Below are 16,866 nucleotides of genomic sequence, written 5' to 3' on the forward strand. Positions count from 1 at the left end.
CAAGGCTAGCAGTCCACCACTTAAACCAGTCTTTTGGTAGTTAGAGGTGAGTATCATGCACTGGCCATGGGTGGCTCACGACTATATTTCTAGCTACTCAGGAGGCTGAGATCTGCGGATCATAGTTCAAAACCAGCCTGGGCAGGAAAGTCTGTGAGACTCGTATCTCCATTTAACCCCCAGAAAACTGGAAGTGGTGCTGTGACTCAAAATGGTAGAACACTAGCTTTGAGCAAAAGAGCTCAGGAAGAGGGGCCAGGCCCTGAGTTCAAGCCACATGACTGATAAAAAAAAAAAAGATTCAACTTTATTGTCTCCAGGCACTATCCTCAGGATATGGAGTGGGGTACGGGTGGGGGATGAGTACCAACCCCCCATCTCCCAGCCCCTAAGGTCATCCTCCAAGGGCAGGGATCTTGGCTGTCTGCATCCTGGGAGAAGTCTCTGGCATAAGAACCAAGCCAATGGGCTGGGAATGTGGCTTAGTGATTGAGTGCTTGTCTAGTATGCATGAAGCCCTGGATTTGAGTCCTCCGTACCACATACACAGAAAAAGCCAGAAATGGTGCTGTGGCTCAAGTGGTAGAGTGCAAGCCTTGAGCAAAAGCAGCTCACAGACAGTGCCCAGACCCTGAATTCAAGCAAAACAAAACTGACAAAACAAAACAAAATTACCAGGCCATCTACCCCTCCTTGTGCTGTAGTAGCTACGTTGCTGGACCAATGAAGCAACAAACATTTTGATCACTGTGGAGGCTGCCCTCCCATCAATCTCTGAACATTTCTAGGATGTGCCCTCTATGCTGGGAGAGACCATTTTGCTCATTCATTCATTCATTCAGTGAGGAAAGGGTAGCTGCATGTCCCACCTTCCACAGACTCAATTTTCATCTCTACATTTTAGAGGGCTGAGGACTGGGGACTATAGCTTGGTGGTAGAGCACTTACCTAAAATGTGCAAGAGCCAGCATTTGATTCCCAACACCAAAAGAAGAAATGGTAAGTTAAATGGGAGAGCTGGGAGCCGGTGGCTCACACCAGAGCCCAGGCCCAGATCACAAGCTCCAGATCTGACACAAAAGAGAGAGAGAGAAGAAAAAAATCAAGTGGCAGACACTGGTGTTCATGCCTGTAATTTTATTTATTTTTATGTTTTATTTATTTTTTGTTGTTGTTGTTGGTCATGGGGCCTGAACTCTGGGCCTGGGCACTGTCCCTCAGCTCTTTAGCTCAAGACTAGTGCTCTGTCATTTGAGCCAAAGTGCCACTTCTGGCTTTTTCTGCTTATGTGGTACTGAGGAATCAAACCCAGGGCCTCATGCATGCAAGGCAAGTGCTCTACCACGGAGCCACCTTCCCAGTCCCTGCCTATAATCTTAGCTACACAAGAGGCTTAGATCTGAGGATCTTGGTTCAAAGCCATCCCAGTCAGGAAAGCAGGTGAGACTCATCTCCAATCAACCTCCAGAAAACCAGTAGTTGGGATCCCCGCAGGAGCCATGCCGGGCTCTTTTGTACCTTTTGCTATACTCCATGATTCACACATTACACTGGTAGACCTGTCTTCCTAGGCCAGAGGAGAAGTTCTGCAAAGGCAAAGTGGTGCTGTCTTCTGTGAGTCTGACTCAAAGTGATTGAGTGCTAGTCTTGATCACAAAAACTCAGGGACAGCACCCAGGTCCTGAGTTCAAGTTTCATGACCATAAAAACTAAAAATCAATGAAAACGTTTGCAAACTGCCTCCCAGTCTCACCTACGATCTTACTGTAGTCTTTTCTTTTTTCTTGCTGGACTAAGGCTTGAACTTCTGGGCTCACATATGCAGCCAAACACTTCACAAACTAAGCCATACCTCTACTTTCTTTTTTTCTTTTTTGAGACAAGTTTTCCCTGTGTTGCCCCAGCTGGCCCCTAACTCCCATCCTCCTGCCTCAGCCTCCCCAGTAGTTGGGATCCCAGGCAGGAGCCATGCCCGGCTCTTCAGTGCCTTTTGCCATACTCCATGATTCACGCATTACACTGGTAGACCTGTCTTCCTAGGCCAGAGAAGTTCTGCAAAGGCAAAGTGGTGCTGCCTTCTCCGAGTCTGACGTCTCTTCCCAGCCCAGCGCGCACAGTCCATGGAACTTGAGTGAAGGGAGGAAGGAAGGCTGAGACCCAGATTCTTGGGGGGGGGGGGGGGGGGAGGAACTACATTTCCCGTGGAGCTCTGCGCGCAGGGCCGCGGAGGCAGCAGCCAGGAACTCCATTTCCCATGAAGCCCCGCGCGCGGAGCCGCGGGGGCTGCCGGGAAAGTATACGTGCCGGTAGCCGGGTCCACGGCCGCCGGGATGGCGACTCCGAGAGGTGATTTGTCGGTTGACCCGCGAGCGAGGCGGGGGCGTCGGGGGGAGGATCGCGGCCCGGGGTCGGGCCTCACAGCTGAGGCTGGAGGGGAGACGGGCGGGTGGCGGGCACCGGGAGGGCCTGGGGGGGTCCCCGCCCCCCGCGGGCTCGGGTCACCCGGAGGCGGGAGCGCGGGGCCCGGGCTGCATCCGCCCGCGGACGGGACACTGAGGCTTGCAGAAGAGACGGGTCCCTCCCACAGCCTACACACAGACCCCTGTTCCACTCAGTCCCCAGTCAGAACCCGCCCCTCGGTCCTGGTTCCCCTGGAGCCTCGGCCCGCGCTGCCCCCAGGCCAGTCTGACCCCAGGCCAGGGCTGACCCCAGGCCAGGGCTGACCCCAGGCCAGGGCTGACCCTCCACCTGTCCCCACAGTGTTCCCGCTCTCCTGCGTCGCCCAGCAGTACGCCTGGGGCAAGAAGGGCTCCACCAGTGAAGTGGCCTGTCTGCTGGCCAGCAATGACCCACTGGCCCAGATCGCCGAGGACAAGCCCTACGCCGAGGTGAGACCAGAGAGACCTGACCGGCTGGGAAGCGAGGGAGCAAGGAGACGCCCTTCTGGCTCCTGGTCAGTGAGCCAAGTGATGGCAACCAAAGGAAGGGAGAGATTGTCCTAGAAAAAGCAATCTCAGACCTCTGGTGCTCTCCATCTTTCCAGCAACTCAGCACTTACTGGTGCATGTGTGTGTGTGTGTGTGTGTGTGTGTGCGCGCGCGCCAATCCTAGAGCTTGAACTCAGGGCCTGGGCACTTGCTTAAAGCTAATGCTTTGTCAGTTGAGCAACACCTCTATTTCTGGCTTTTTGCTGGTTAACTGGAGATAAGACTCTCGCAGACTTTCCTCCTCCAGATGGCTTTGAACTGAGATCCTCAGATCCCACCCTCCTAGCCACCAGCAGTCCAGCTTTATCCTCTTTTGATACTAGAATGTAGTCAACATCTTACTGAGGTGTTTTGAGACTCTCCTTTTCCCAGTGACCTTGACAGTGCAGTGGTCATTCTCACTGACAGATAAGGAAACTGACACTTGGGGTTGGAGGCGTGGCTCAGTTGGTATAGCAGTAACCTGTGAGTGAAAAGAGGCCACGGTACCTAGTTCAAGTCCTGTTCTCAAACCTAGGAAAAAAATAAAAGAAGTCCGGGTGCCAGTGGCTCATACCTGTAGACTTAGCTACTCAGGAGACTGGGATGTGAGGATCGTGGTTCAAAGCCAGCCCAGCCAAGAAAGGCCTCTAATGAGCCACAAAAACAAAAAGCCAGATGGGGTACTGTGGCTCGTGGTAGAGAAGTAGCCCTGAGCAAAAGAGCCCAGAGAGCGCCCAGGCCCTGATTTCAAGCCCCCAACTGACCAAAAGAAAACTAGGAGAAGGGTGAAACTTGCTCAAGGCTCTCCAGCTGCTTCAAGGCGGGCCTACTGTTCTAGGGTCTGCTACCTTTCTTGTCTGTGGCATGATCCTTCATGCCCAGGCCTGGAGCATGTTTTAGGGACCTCCTCCCCCCCCCCCCGCTCTGCCCTAATACCCTTCAGACCACAACTGTTGGTACCAGGTTTTTCCTGTCTTTGTAGCTATGGATGGGGACGCACCCCCGGGGTGATGCCAAGATCCTTGACAATCGCATCGCACAGGAGACCCTCGGCCAGTGGATTGCCGAGAACCAGGACTGCTTGGGCTCCAAGGTCAAAGACACCTTTCACGGCAAGCTTCCCTTCCTCTTCAAAGTGCTCTCAGTGGAAACAGCCCTGTCCATCCAGGCGCACCCCAACAAGGTAAAGCCAGAGGGGAGCAGAGGTCACGACAGAGAAGGCCCTGACACCTAAGCCAAGGTCCAGCCCAGAGCTAAATGCAGGCCTGATGGCTCCTGATTTAGCTGCAGAAGGCCGGAAGCTGGTGACATGTCTGAAGTCCTGAGTGCACAGCTGGCCAGCCTGTGCCAGGGCAGCTTCTCCAAGCTCGAGTTGTTTCTGGCTGCCCCTCACCCACCCTGCTGTGTTCCAGCTGGCTCTGGGAGCGGGCAGCACCCAGGCAGCACAGGCGCCCTAGCCAACCTTCCCGAGGCTCCACACCCCAGCCATGCCCAAATAGGTAAACGAGAGGGAAGGAAGGAGTCGCCAAAGTCACACATGGCGTGGCCTGCTGTTTGGCTTTCCTGCCTCACGGGCCAAGCTTCTTAAAAGGTTGTCCAAGTCTCCTCCCTTTCTCCCAAATTTGGCCCTGTTTTCCTGGGTTGGCTAATTTCTGCATCATGCCTTGACCAGATACAAGAAGCAATCCACTTGTGTCTGAAACTGAAGAGTGGAGAGCAAGCCTCAGCGTGACTAGCCGGCTTGAACTCAGGGCCTGGGCACTGCCCCTGAGCTTTTGTGCTCAAGGCTGATGCTCTACCACTTGAGCCACATCTCCACTTGTGGCTTTTTTGGTGGTTCATGGGAGAGAACTCTGCCAAGGCTTGGCTTTGAACTGTGATCCTCGGATCTCAGCCTCCTGAATGGCTAGGATTACAGGCGTGAGCCACCAGTGCATAGCTGGGACTAGGTTTTTTTGGTTTTTGGTTTGTGGGGCTTGAACTCTGGGCCTGGGCGCTGTCCCTCAACTCTTCAGCTCAAGGCAAGCGCTCTACCACTTGAGCCACAGCACCACTTCCGGTTTTTTGGTGATTTATTGAAGATCAGAGTCTCATAGGCTTTCCTGCCTGGGCTGGTTTTGAACCACAATCCTCAGATCTCAGGCTCTTGAGTAACTAGGATGACAGGCGTGAGCCACCAGCGCCCAGCTGGGACTAGGTTCTTGCTGAGTAAACCCTGTTCCCTGACCATCCTCCCTCTCCCTTGCCACCCACAGGACCTCGCAGAGAAGCTGCACCTCCAGGCTCCACAGCACTACCCTGATGCCAACCACAAGCCCGAGATGGCCATTGCCCTCACCCCTTTCCAGGGCTTGTGTGGCTTCCGCCCAGTTGAGGAGATTGTGACCTTTCTGAAGAGTAGGTGGGGCTGAGCGCTGAGGGCATGTGCACTGGGCATGGGATATGTAGGGGGACCTTGGCCAGAGCAGGAACAGAGATGAGGCACAGGGCTGGATGTCAGGAACTAGAGGACTGCTTGGCGCCAGATCACTGAGATCAGGCTTGGGTGGGCTTGTCAAGGGCTGGTACCGAGCAGCTGTTTTGTAGTGCCGAGTTTGCTCAGTGTTGCCTGGCTCTGTGGTTAGAGATGGGACGGGAATCCTGAGGGTTCTATCTCACAGTTGTTGATACGGGCCCATGTGCGGCTTCCTGCAGAGGTGCCTGAGTTCCAGCTCCTGATAGGAGATGAGGCAGCCACGCAGCTGAGGCAGAGCGCGAGTCGCGACACCCAGGCTGCAGCCTCGGCTCTGCGCAGCTGCTTCTCCAATCTCATGAGGAGTGAAAAGAAGGTGGTGGTGGAGCAGCTTAACCTGTTGGTGAAGAGGATTTCCCAGCAAGGTGAGCGTGGCGGCTGGGTGGAGCAGGGGCCCAGGTGACAGGTACAAGGTGTTTTGTGTGTGTGTCTGTCTGTGTGTCTGTCTGTGTGTGCGCATGCCCACGCGTGTGTACACACTACGTGGGCTTTAACTTGAGGCCTTATGCTTTTTTTTTTTTTTTAGTCAGTCATGGGGCCTGAACTCTGGGCCTGGTGCTGTCCCTCAGCTCTTCAGCTCAAAGCTAGCGCTCTACCACTTGAGCCACAGTGCCACTTCTGGGTTTTTCTGCTTATGTGGTGCTGAGGAATTGAACCCAGGGCCTCATGCATGCAAGGCAAGCGCTCTACCACCAAGCCACCTTCCCAGCCAAGAACAGGGCTCTTAACCACTTAGCCCAGCTGCAATCTACGGCTGGCCACCTCCGTTTGTGGAGTGCCACTTCCTGGCCTTTCTAGGTGGTTGAGGGCAGGCTAGCCTAGAAGCTTCTGGTATCTTCCCACACACATTCAGAGCTGCTTCCCAGCCTTGTGGTTGTTTCCTGTGTGTAGACAGACCTAGTGTCTGGTGGCTGGAGAGCAGGAAGGGGACAGGAGACCCCTCTCCTATAGGACCAAAGTCTAGTGCTCTCTGCAGATAGCTCTTCCTCAGATGCATTCCGGGGGCAGGCAGGCCTGGGGAGAGTACCAGAAATGGCTGGTGGGTGTGTCACTCACCTTTGGACAAGCAGTTAAACTGAAACAAAGACTTGCCAGGAACCGGTGGGCATGCCTGTAATCCTAGCTTCTCAGGAGGCTGAGGTCTAAGGACCAAGGTTCAAAGCCAGCCCAGGGAAGAAACTCTGTGAGACTTTTCTCCTATAACCACCAAAAAAGCTAGAAGCAGAGCTGTGGCTCAAGTGGTAGAGTGCCAGCCTTGAGTGAAAAGGCTCAGGCCCTGAGTTCAAGTCCCAGTATGGATGCAAAAATAAAGAGGCCAGGCATGCAGGCACTTGAAGAGATGGGCTGGTGGTCGCCGCCCAGCACAGCACAGCCCTGAGCAGGCAGGGACTCTACGCTGAGTCTCCTCGGCCAGGGCACGGCTGCGGACACAGCCTCGGGCGCTTGTAACCCTTAGTGTCTGCGGGGAACAGCGTGGAGGACATTTGCGGGGAGCTCCTGCTGCAGCTGCACCGGCAGTACCCGGGAGACATCGGGTGCTTTGCCATCTACTTCCTGAACCTGCTTACCCTCCAGCCTGGAGAGGCCATGTTTCTGGAGGCCAACGTACCCCACGCCTACCTGAAGGGAGGTGAGCTCCGGGTGGCGCAGGGAGGGGAGAGGCGTCCAGCTCTGGCCTGGCCAGTCAGCAGGGGTGGTGAAGGTCAACTTGACAGCAGGCCCTACGTGTGCTTTGCCTGTCTGAGGGGCGGGTGAGGGACCCAGCTTGACCACGGGGCCAGGCTGCCTGCCATCCTCTCCTCTGGCCTCAGCCTCTGCAGTCTCCACCCAGATTCTCACACTAAAACACCATGTTCCAAGCTGGGCACTGGTGACTCACGCCTGTCAGCTACGCACAAGGCTGAGATCTGAGGATCGCAGTTCAAAGCCAGCCCAGGCAGGAGAGTCTGTGAGACTTATCTCCAGTGAACCACCAAAAGGCTGCTGTGGTTCAAGTGGTAAAGGGCCAGCCTTGAGGGAAAAGAGCTCTGGGGACAGTGCCCAGCGCTGAGTTCAGGCCCCCTCTGCACAGGCCATTGCAGGGTAGTGGCACCCTCTTGTGGCTGATGTGACTCCCCCCTCCATGCCCAGCCTGAGCTCAGCTTGCTGGGATTTGAAGGCTGTGTGTGTTGGGGGGAGGGTAATGGGCCCAGGGGAGGTCCTGACGGCTGCCCGTCCCTAGACTGTGTGGAGTGCATGGCGTGCTCAGACAACACGGTGCGCGCTGGCCTCACACCCAAGTTCATCGACGTGCCAACCCTGTGTGAGATGCTCAACTACACTCCAAGCCCCAGCCAGGACCGGCTCTTCCCCCCAACACAGAGTCCGGGGGACCCCTACCTCTCCATCTACGACCCCCCCGTGCCAGATTTCACTGTCATGAAAATGGAGGTGAGTGGGGGTCAGCCACACCCCACCGGGCAGCCAGGGGTCTGACGTGGGCTGTGGTCAGGGAGGCCCAGCCATGTTGCCCCGCTCTGCTTCCCGACCAGGTCCCTGGCTCCGTCTCCGAGTACAAGGTTCTGGCCGTGGACTCGGCCAGCATCCTCCTGGTGGTGCGGGGCACGGTGACGGCCAGCACCCCCGCGGCCCAGGCCCCCATCCCCCTGCAGCGGGGCGCTGTGCTGTTCATCGGGGCCAATGAGAATGTCTCGCTGGAGCTCACCGCACCCCAAGACCTGCTGCTCTTCCGGGCCTGCTGTCTGCTGTAGAGGCCACAGCCTCCCTGCCCTCATGGCCAGTCACTCCAACTCTGTGCTAGCTAGCCCAGCCTTCTCAGGCCCCTCCCTGCTGGGGGCGGAGCCAGAGGAGCTGTTGGAGGAGTCCAGGTCCCGGCTGCCCTGGCCCTGCCATAGTCAAGCACTCCAGGACCTCATGCACTGAGCCAGGCCGGTGTTCCCCAGGCCGCAGCTCCAGCCTTGCCACGAGGCTGTGGTGACTCCTAGGCTCTAGACCCACTCCTGCAGCGGCCTGGGCTCCAGCGAAGGCAGAGAGAATCCCAGATCATCTTGTCTGTGCAATTAAAGATAGCGTGCGGAGGCTGTGGGGCAGTGTGCACCCAGCCTCTGGTATTCCTCTCCCCGAAGTGGGCAGGAATTTCTCCCTGGAAGTTACTGCTTTTGCTCTATTCAGCGTTCTGGGGTGGGTGGGCTGGATTCCAGAAGCCTCTTCGTAGAAAGTGTGGGAGGGAGGCTGCCTTGGCCTCCGCTGCGCAGCTTGCAGGCAGGCCTTCTGCTCCTTTCCTGAAGGTTTGCAGACCCGAATTGAAGGTCATGATTGCTGAGCAGCCTCCAGTAGTCACCACACCCACATCTAGCTTCTCAACTTCTTTTTGTCAGTCATGGGACTTGAACTCAAGGCCTGGGCACTGTCCCTGAGCTGCTCTGGCTCAAGACTAGCACTCTACCACTTGAGCCACAGTACCTCTTCAGGCTTTTTCTGTGTATGTGGCACTGAGGAATCGAACTCAGGGCTTCATGCATGCTAGGCAAGCACTCTACCACTGAGCCACCTTCACAGCCCAGCTTCTCAACTTCTTAGGGCTGTTTTGGAGTTTGAACTCAGGGCCCTGCTAGGCAAGGCTCTGTCATTTGAGCCATGCCTCTAGCTCCTTTTTAGATTATTTTTCACAAAGGGCCTCAATGTTGGCCACACACGTAGCATGCTGCATAGCTGTGGTTACATGTGTACCTCCCAATGGGGTTCCACTAACATTGTTGCCTGGGCTGGCCTCAAACACATCTCCTCAATTTCCATGTACTGAGGAGCTGGGATTATGGGTGTGAGCCGCTGAACCCAGCTGCTTTGGTTTGTTTTAAACGGTGTGGCCAAGGGCTTGAGTTTGTAATCTTAGCTACTCAGGAGGCCAAGATCTGGAGGATTGTGGTGAGATCAGTGCAGGAAGCCCATGATACTCCAAGTCCAGCATAGCCAGCAAAAAGCCAGGCTGGAGGTGTGGCTCAAATGGTAGAGCACCCCAGTGGAGGGAGTGGGTGGTGTCAGGCTGTGTGGCTCTGGCTGGCCTGGAACTCATGCCTCAGTAGGGGTTAGCACCTCGGCCACCAGGCAAGTTCTGGCTCTGCTCACACACTGAAGCTACCCCACCAATTGGCCTGCAAAGCTGAAACTTTTTTTTTTTTGGGGGGGGGTCCAGTCATGGGGCCTGAACTCTGGGCCTGGGTGCTGTCCCTCAGCTCTTCAGCTCAAGGCTAGCGCTCTACCACTTGAGCCACAGAGCTGCAACTTTCTTGGCAGGGCTGGGATCTGGTGCTTTCGAGGTGTGTGCTTGTGGAGCTACACCTCCAGCCCTAGCCCAGTGGGCTACATGTGGCCCAGGGAACTGCCAGGTCTCTTCCCCAATGTAGCGCCCTGAGCCCAAGCTAGCGCCTCTTCCAAGCTGGCAAGGAGTAGAGGCTCAGTGTCTCTCCTAAGCTGGTAGGGAATACTGAGGCCCAGCACCTCTCCCAAGGAGGCAGGGAGTCCTGAGGGCCAAAGCCTCTTCCAAGCTGGCAGGAAGTACTGAGGCTCAGCCCCTCCTCCAAGGAGGCAGGGAATACTGAAGCCTAGCACCTCTCCCAAGCTAGCAGGGAGAGGAGAGCAGGTCCCCTTCATGCCTGTGCAGTGCTGGCCAGAAATGCTGTCACTCCCACAGTAAGCAGAAACAGGTCCACTGGTTTCCTCTATGGCTCAGAGAAATTATCTCAGGGGCTGGCATGGGAAGGCTGGGACAGGAGGACCCCAAGTTCCATGCCAGCTTGGGCTACACAGACCCTGTCTCTGCAAAACAAACCAAAAAGACAAAAAAGCTGGGCTTCTGCTCACACCGCAGGCAGTTTCATCAGGAAACCACCTTCAAAATGGTTTGCAGCTGGTATGGTGGCACCACTGCAAGCTACAACAGACTGAGGCAGCAGGGTTGTAAGTTCAAGATCAGCCTGGGCTAAAGGTGGTCCTGAAAGATCATGCAATATTGGGTTTTGAGGGCTGGGAAGGTGGCTCAGCGGTAGAGCGCTTGCCTTGCATGCATGAGGCCCTGGGTTCAATTTCTCAGCACCATATAAGCAAAAAGAAAAAAGCCAGAAGTGGTGCTGTGGCTCAAGTGGTAGATTGCTAGCCTTGAGCTGAAGAGCTGAGGGACAGCGCCCAGGCCCAGAGTTCAGGACCCACGACCGGACCCCCCCCAAAAAAAAATTGGGTTTTGAGCTTCAAACTTTTTACTAAAGGGCAGCCACTATAAAGAAAGTCGATTTATAAGAACTCATTTCACCGGGCACCGGTGGCTCACACTTGTAATCCTAGCTACTACTCAGGACACTGAGATCTGAGGATCACGGTTCAAAGCCAGCCAAGGCAGGAAAAGTCCATGAGACTCATCTCCAATAAACAACCAGAAAACTGGAAGTGGCACTGTGGCTCAAGTGGAGAGCACTAGCCTTATGCTGAAGAGCTGAGGGACAGCGCCCAGACCCTGAGTTCAAGACACGACTACCAAAAAAACCTTACTCATTTCACTCATGGCCTATAATGAGACAAACCCCCAAAACCAGCCTGGCACCAGTAGCTCACAATCCTAGCTATTTGGGAGGCTGAGATCAGAAGATGGTGGTTTGAAGCCAGCCTGGGCAGCAAAGTCCATGAGACTCACCTCCAATTAGCCACCAAAAAGCTGGAAGTAGAGGTTTGGCTCAAGAGGTAGCATGTTAGCCTTGAGCAAAAGAAGCTCAAGGGATCACGGTTCAAAGCCAGCCCAGGCAGGAAAGTCCATGAGACTCTAATCTCCAATAAAACCACTAGAAAGCCAGAAGTGGCGCTGTGGCTCAAGCTGTAGAGCACTCGCCTTGAGCTGAAGAGCGCAGGGATAGTGCCCAGGCCCAGAGTTCAAACCGCACGACCGACCCCCCCAAAAAAAAAAAAAAAGCTTAAGGACAGTGCCAAGGCTCTGAGTTCAGATCCCACAACTAGAAAAGGAAAAAAGGCCCAGGGGGAAGCGCAGAGGGAGAGGGACACCGGGGAGGCCTGGCCACAGACACAGAGCACGCTCCGCTGTCCTCACCTCAGGACACCCAGGCCTTTCTTAAACCTGTTTCAACAGACACAGCACAGCTGGAATGATTGCATTTATTTTACAAAGGCCAAGTGCAAGACCTCTGGAAAGCATCCAGACCCAGGTGGGCGCTCCACCATCACCTTCTCCATAGCCCATCTCAGAATTAAGGCAGGTTGGCTCTTGGCACCCTTTATGGGTTGTATTTGGGTCTGTGGTAAACACCCAGCCATCTCCACCTTGCTTGGTCCTGCAGCCTCCCCCATGGGTCACTGGCTCTGAGGCCCTCCCCCCAGATGGCCATGTTTCTCTGTGCATTACAGCAATGGCCACAAAGAGGATGTGGTTTTCGGGTTCTCCTGCCACTTTCTCCAGTAGCCCAGGTCCCTCACGGAAATGTGGCTTCCCACCGAGTGCCCACCCCAGCTGTCCCCTTCAGGCCTGGCTCTGCACACAGGGCCTGAGCACAGCACTTCCGCATGCCAAGCAAGTGCTCTGGCAGAGGCACACTTCCAGCTTCTGAGGCAGAGGGAGCTGGGCAGAGGGAAAGGCCCCAGGATGGCCCTTGCCCATGCTTCTGAGCTGGCAGACTGACCTCAGGCAGGGCCTGGGAGTTCTCAGGGCTTTCCTCCCTGTCCCGTGGCCAAAGCCACAGTCACACCCTCTCACCCACTGCTACTCAAGTTGGACAAGGCCAACTTAGGAAGGCACTGACTGGCCTTGCGCTGCCCCCTGCTGGTAGCTATGAGCACAGCAGCAGTAACTTTAACCTTTGAAGAAACATCCCAGGCAAAGAAATACAAATAAATACACAAGTATGAGACATTTTACCCTACCCGGGAAGGGCTGGCCAGTCACAAGCCCCACCCAGATGGCTAGACCAGCAGAACACACCCCAGGTCACAGCCCAGCTGCACACCAGACCAGCTTCAAGACTTCCTGCCCTAGCACTGCGCGTCCCTACAAGTGAAGGTGCTAGTCCACCTGAGAGCGAGAACGAGGAGCACGCGTGGACCCAGAGTCATTAGGCTCCAGCGGCAAGCTGGAGTGCTGCTTTCTACCCTGATACGCTGCTGCCTGGCGCAGGCTGGGGGCAGCTCTTCCCCTTCCCTTAAACACCCTACTATCAAGCTCCAGTCAAGATGTCTGCAGGTTCTGAGCCACCTCCGACAGCTGCCATCACAGACAGCGCCCTGACTCCAACGAACCGCACAATTCCACCTAACTCCTGAATCATGGGGTGGGGTGGGGGGGCAGCAGCCTGCAAGTCCCCGACTGGACCAGAGGTCGGTGCCTCCAGCAGTTGCGGGCTGACAGCAGGGCCCGTGCTGGGAGGCTGTGCCTACTGAAGGGTGCAGGACGAGTCCCCAAGACAGCAGGAGCAGGAGCATGAGGACGCCATGGGCTTGGGAGGGATGAGGTCAAGGGCCTCATTGTCTGGGATCTCATCCAGGTGGTAGCCATCTTCTAGCAGCTGCCGGCTCACATCCTGGTTCACCTGCTAAGAGGTGGAGACAGGGAACTATGAGCAAAGAAGCAAAGAGGAGAGCACAGTGCAAAAGGCAGGCGGGGCTTCCACACCAGGGCTTCCTGGCCACATCCTGCCCCCGAGACCCAATCCCGTGACTAGAGGAGCAGGCAACATCTGTGTCATGGTGCAGCAGGGTGGATGGGCAGCCTTCAGGCTTGGCCAGTACTGTCCAGGCTTATTGGACTCCACCCCTGGGGGAGCTGATCTCATGAGAAGTCCTGAGACATTGGATACAAACGTCAAATTTTTGACTGTTTCTAAGTCATTCCGTGGCCCCTCCCCACTGGGAAGCAAGGCTGAATACAGGTGTGACAGCAGGGCGGGATGGAGGGAGTGGTCCAGGAGGATGGGTGTGGGTGGGAGGGGGTAGTCTTGTCTGCACTTGTCAGATCAGCCACCCTCAGGCCCACCACCCTCCCACCGGCAGAACTCTGGGGCTCCGTGAAGTGGGGCAGTCAACAGGCTTTCACCATTCAACTGAGTAGATGAAATATGCAAAGCTGGGGAAAGTTTTCTGGGCTAACTTTCCTTTTTCCTAGGTTTTGTGTGTGCTGGTCCTAGGGCCTTGAACTCAGAACCTATGCAATGACCCTTACCTTTTTCACTCAAGGCTGGCGCTCTACCAATTGAGCCACAGCTCTATTTCCGGCCTTTTGGTGGATAGCTGGAGAAGAAAGTCTCTCAGATTGTTCTGGCTGGCTTCTAACCAGACTCCCCAGCTCTCAGCCGCCTCAGTAGCTATGATTACAGGCTTGAGCTACCAGTGCCCGGTAATCCTTCTGTTTATGCTTCTTGTGCGGAGTGCACCACCACACCCAGCTTCTTCTATTGAGTAGGGGTCCTATGAACTGTTTTGCCCAGGCTGACATGGAACCATAATCCTGATTTCAGCCCTCTGAACAGGATTACAGATGTGTGCCACCAGCATTTATCTAGCTAAAACATTTACAGCCCTGGATTTTCCTAAGATACCTATACCTCTGCTAGAGGAAGAGGGTAGAATGGAAAGTCGGAGAGCAGCCCAGAAGTCCGATAAAGTGCCCTGCATACAACAGACACCAAACACCACCGCCAGTGGTGGAGGTGCAGCCTGCAGCCTGGCCCTGCGCAGACGCTCTGGACTTGCCTCTGCAGAGGAGTAGCCGGAGGATCTGGATCCCAGCTCCCCGTCGCTGGAAGAGGAACATGGTCAGTTGCAGGAGGCCTGCTGGGCAGGCACAGTGGCTGACAGAGAGCAGAGCATGCAGCAGGGTCTGCAGGACTTGTGAAGCAAAGACCACACACCACAGGATGCAAGCCCAGCACCTGCGGGGAGTACAAACGGCTCCCTCAACTGGCTCCAGCAGGACTAGGATCACTACACTAACAGCGCAGATACTAGAGGTCAGGACAATCTCCCAATCACCAATGACTCTAATAACCCAGCCATGCCAGGGAAAGAACAGCCCTGTAATGCACACGGAGGGCTTGTAGGAGTCAGGAAACAAGCAGAGGCACTAAGCGTTGCGGTGTTTCCCAGCCACTCCCCCAAGGGGTACTTGCAGAAGGAGCACTCACCTGTCAGAGTCGAGGGACACCAGGTTCTCATCTGGACTCTGGCTAAGAGGAGTGTAGCCCTTGTTAAACTTCACTGACCTGAGGGGAGAGGGAATGAGACACCAGGAAGTTTTCAGAGAAAGCCAGAGGTCTCACCCTTGTCAAGAGAGAGCTGCCATCCTCTGTACTTGCCTTCTACTTGGTTGCTCGGCTCTCATGACTGTAGCTCCAAATACCTCCACACCTCTCCCCCTTTCATAAACCAAGGAAAGCAACCACCCTGCTCCCTTATTTAAATGGAGGATTAAAAAACAACAACAACAATGTTGGGAGCAGTGGCTCATGCCCTTAATCCTAACTACTCAGGAGGCTGAGATCTAAGGATCATAGTTCAAAGCCAGCTCGGGCAGAAAAGTCCTTGAGATTCATCTCCAATAAACCACCAGAAATCCGGAAGTGGTGCTGTGGCTCCAAGGGTAGAGTGCTTGCTTTGAGCTGAAAAGTTCAGGGACAACGCTCAAGCCCAGAGTTCAAGCTCCATGACTGACAAAAAAAAAAAAAAAAAAGCACAGAGCCAGGGGTGGGTGGCTCATGCCTGTAATCCCAGCTACTCTGAAGGCAGAAATCAGAGGATCTACCAACTTGGGCAGAAAAGTCGATGAGACTCTTATCTGCAATTAATCAGCAAAAAGCCGGACGTGGGGGTCTGGTTCAAGTGGTAGACCCTCCAGCCTTGAACGGAAACTCTAAGGAACACTGCACAGGCCCCGAGTTCAAGCCCCAGTACAGACACACAAAAACAAAAGCCACAAAAGATTTAAAAACAACCACCACCACCACCCAGCATGGCCGTCCCCGCAGACCCCTCCACCCCAACCCCGAGATCCTGAGGCGGATCCTATCGGCTGACACAAATCCCTGTTCTCATGCCCTTCGCTCCACACTGTCAAGGCCTTAGCGGGAGGAAGGAGGTGGTCCCTCCTCCCGTGTTCGGCCGGGTCGCCGGCCGGGCATCACTAGCTCGGCCTCCCCCCAGGTGCAGACCCGGGCCCGCCTGGGGAAGCCGCCGGCGAGGAGGCGGCGCCCGCGGAGACCTTTTCCCTGAAGAGTCGGGGCGGCTCGGCAAGGCCCCCAGCATGCCTTTCCTCCGCAGAGCGGCTTTGGCCAGGTCCCGGTGCTTCTCTGCAAGCCAAAGCGCGCGGGTCAGCCGGCCTGCCCCGCGCGGGCGTCCCCGGGCGCGGGCGGGAAGGGAGATCTGCCCTGCGGGGACCCGCCTCGGCCCCGGCCCGGCCTCGGCCCCGGCCCGGCCCCGGCCCTCCCGTCCGTCCGTCCTCCCCACACCCGGCCCGGGCCCTCCCGTCCGTCCGTCCTCCCCGCACCCGGCCCCTCCGGCCCTCCCGTCCGTCCGTCCTCCCCGCACCCGGCCCCTCCGGCCCCACTCACGCAGCTTGGCCTGAAGGGACGGCGCGCGCGTCACCATGTAGGGCCCCCGCTTCTCCACGGCCCCGGGGGCGCGCTCCGCCGGCCGCGGGGCCCCTCCGGGCCGCGGCCCCGGGGTGGAACCCCGCACGGCGTGCCCGCAGAGCTCCGCGGTCGCCATGGCCAGGCCCCGCCCCGCAGCCCCGCCTCGCGACGACCGCGCCGCCGCCGCCGCCGGCTTCCCCTCAGCGTGCAGGCGGTGCGCAGGCGCAGACGCGGGCCGCCGTGCCTGTCCGCGCCTTCCGGCCCGCCGGCTGGGGGGGGTCGGCACAAAGGTTCCGCCCCGCCCCACCCCGCCACGCCCCTTTCAGTGGTTTTAACTGCACCCTGGGAAACACGGTGGGCGGAGCTGGCTGGAGCTCCCAGCTCAGCCGCCACGCTCGGGGCGCGGACGGGGAGGCCCCGGGTTCGCCTGAGGCGTGGCTAAGGCTGACCCTCAGCCAAGCCCCAGTTTCTTAAAGTGGAACGTTGGAGCGGGGAGGGCTGCGCGGGGGCCAGGGCGCTAGGCTGGCGGGGCCGGGCCCAGCACCGCCGGGGAAAGGCGGGGCCCGTCAGCACCTGTTCCCCAGATTCAAATGAACTGGGGCGAGGCGCACCCTTGAGTGTGTGTGTGGCAGGGCAGGGGCCGTGTGGAGGCTCTTGACTTCCCCAGCCCCTCAGGGATGTTTCTGCTCGTTTGTGGCTGGCTGGAAATAAGCTCCAGATGGTTGCTGGAACTGCTGAATCTCAGGAGACTAGTTCCGAGGCTAATAAATTG

General features: G+C 56.6%; 2 protein-coding genes across 4 annotated transcripts; one reads left to right on the forward strand and one right to left on the reverse strand.

The window, feature by feature from the left end:
* Nucleotides 1-2,282: 2,282 nt before the first annotated feature.
* Mpi (mannose phosphate isomerase) lies at nt 2,283-8,629 on the forward strand. 2 transcript variants are annotated; one of them, XM_013011965.1, is made up of 8 exons: nt 2,283-2,346; nt 2,761-2,888; nt 3,952-4,152; nt 5,225-5,366; nt 5,664-5,846; nt 6,938-7,111; nt 7,703-7,911; nt 8,013-8,629. In XM_013011965.1, exons 1-8 carry the CDS (start codon nt 2,331-2,333, stop codon nt 8,229-8,231), a joined length of 1,272 nt encoding a protein of 423 aa, XP_012867419.1. In that variant the 5' UTR covers nt 2,283-2,330; the 3' UTR covers nt 8,232-8,629. The 2 variants fall into 2 exon arrangements, with proteins under 2 accessions (XP_012867419.1, XP_012867420.1); XM_013011966.1 differs by lacking the exon at nt 2,283-2,346 and having other exon boundaries at nt 2,883-2,953.
* A 2,992-nt stretch (nt 8,630-11,621) lies between these two features.
* Fam219b (family with sequence similarity 219, member B) lies at nt 11,622-16,230 on the reverse strand. Of its 2 annotated transcripts, none has more exons than XM_013011971.1 (5): nt 16,074-16,230; nt 15,725-15,812; nt 14,652-14,729; nt 14,221-14,266; nt 11,622-13,064 (listed from the first exon to the last, which is right to left on the reverse strand). In XM_013011971.1, the coding sequence occupies exons 1-5, from the start codon at nt 16,228-16,230 to the stop codon at nt 12,906-12,908; spliced, it is 528 nt and encodes a 175-aa protein (XP_012867425.1). In that variant the 3' UTR covers nt 11,622-12,905. The 2 variants fall into 2 exon arrangements, with proteins under 2 accessions (XP_012867425.1, XP_012867424.1); XM_013011970.1 differs by having other exon boundaries at nt 12,912-13,064; nt 14,221-14,399.
* Nucleotides 16,231-16,866: the final 636 nt, after the last annotated feature.

This window comes from Dipodomys ordii, unplaced genomic scaffold (assembly GCF_000151885.1).
Source record: "Dipodomys ordii isolate 6190 unplaced genomic scaffold, Dord_2.0 Scaffold15, whole genome shotgun sequence".
Taxonomy (NCBI): Eukaryota; Metazoa; Chordata; class Mammalia; order Rodentia; family Heteromyidae; genus Dipodomys; species Dipodomys ordii.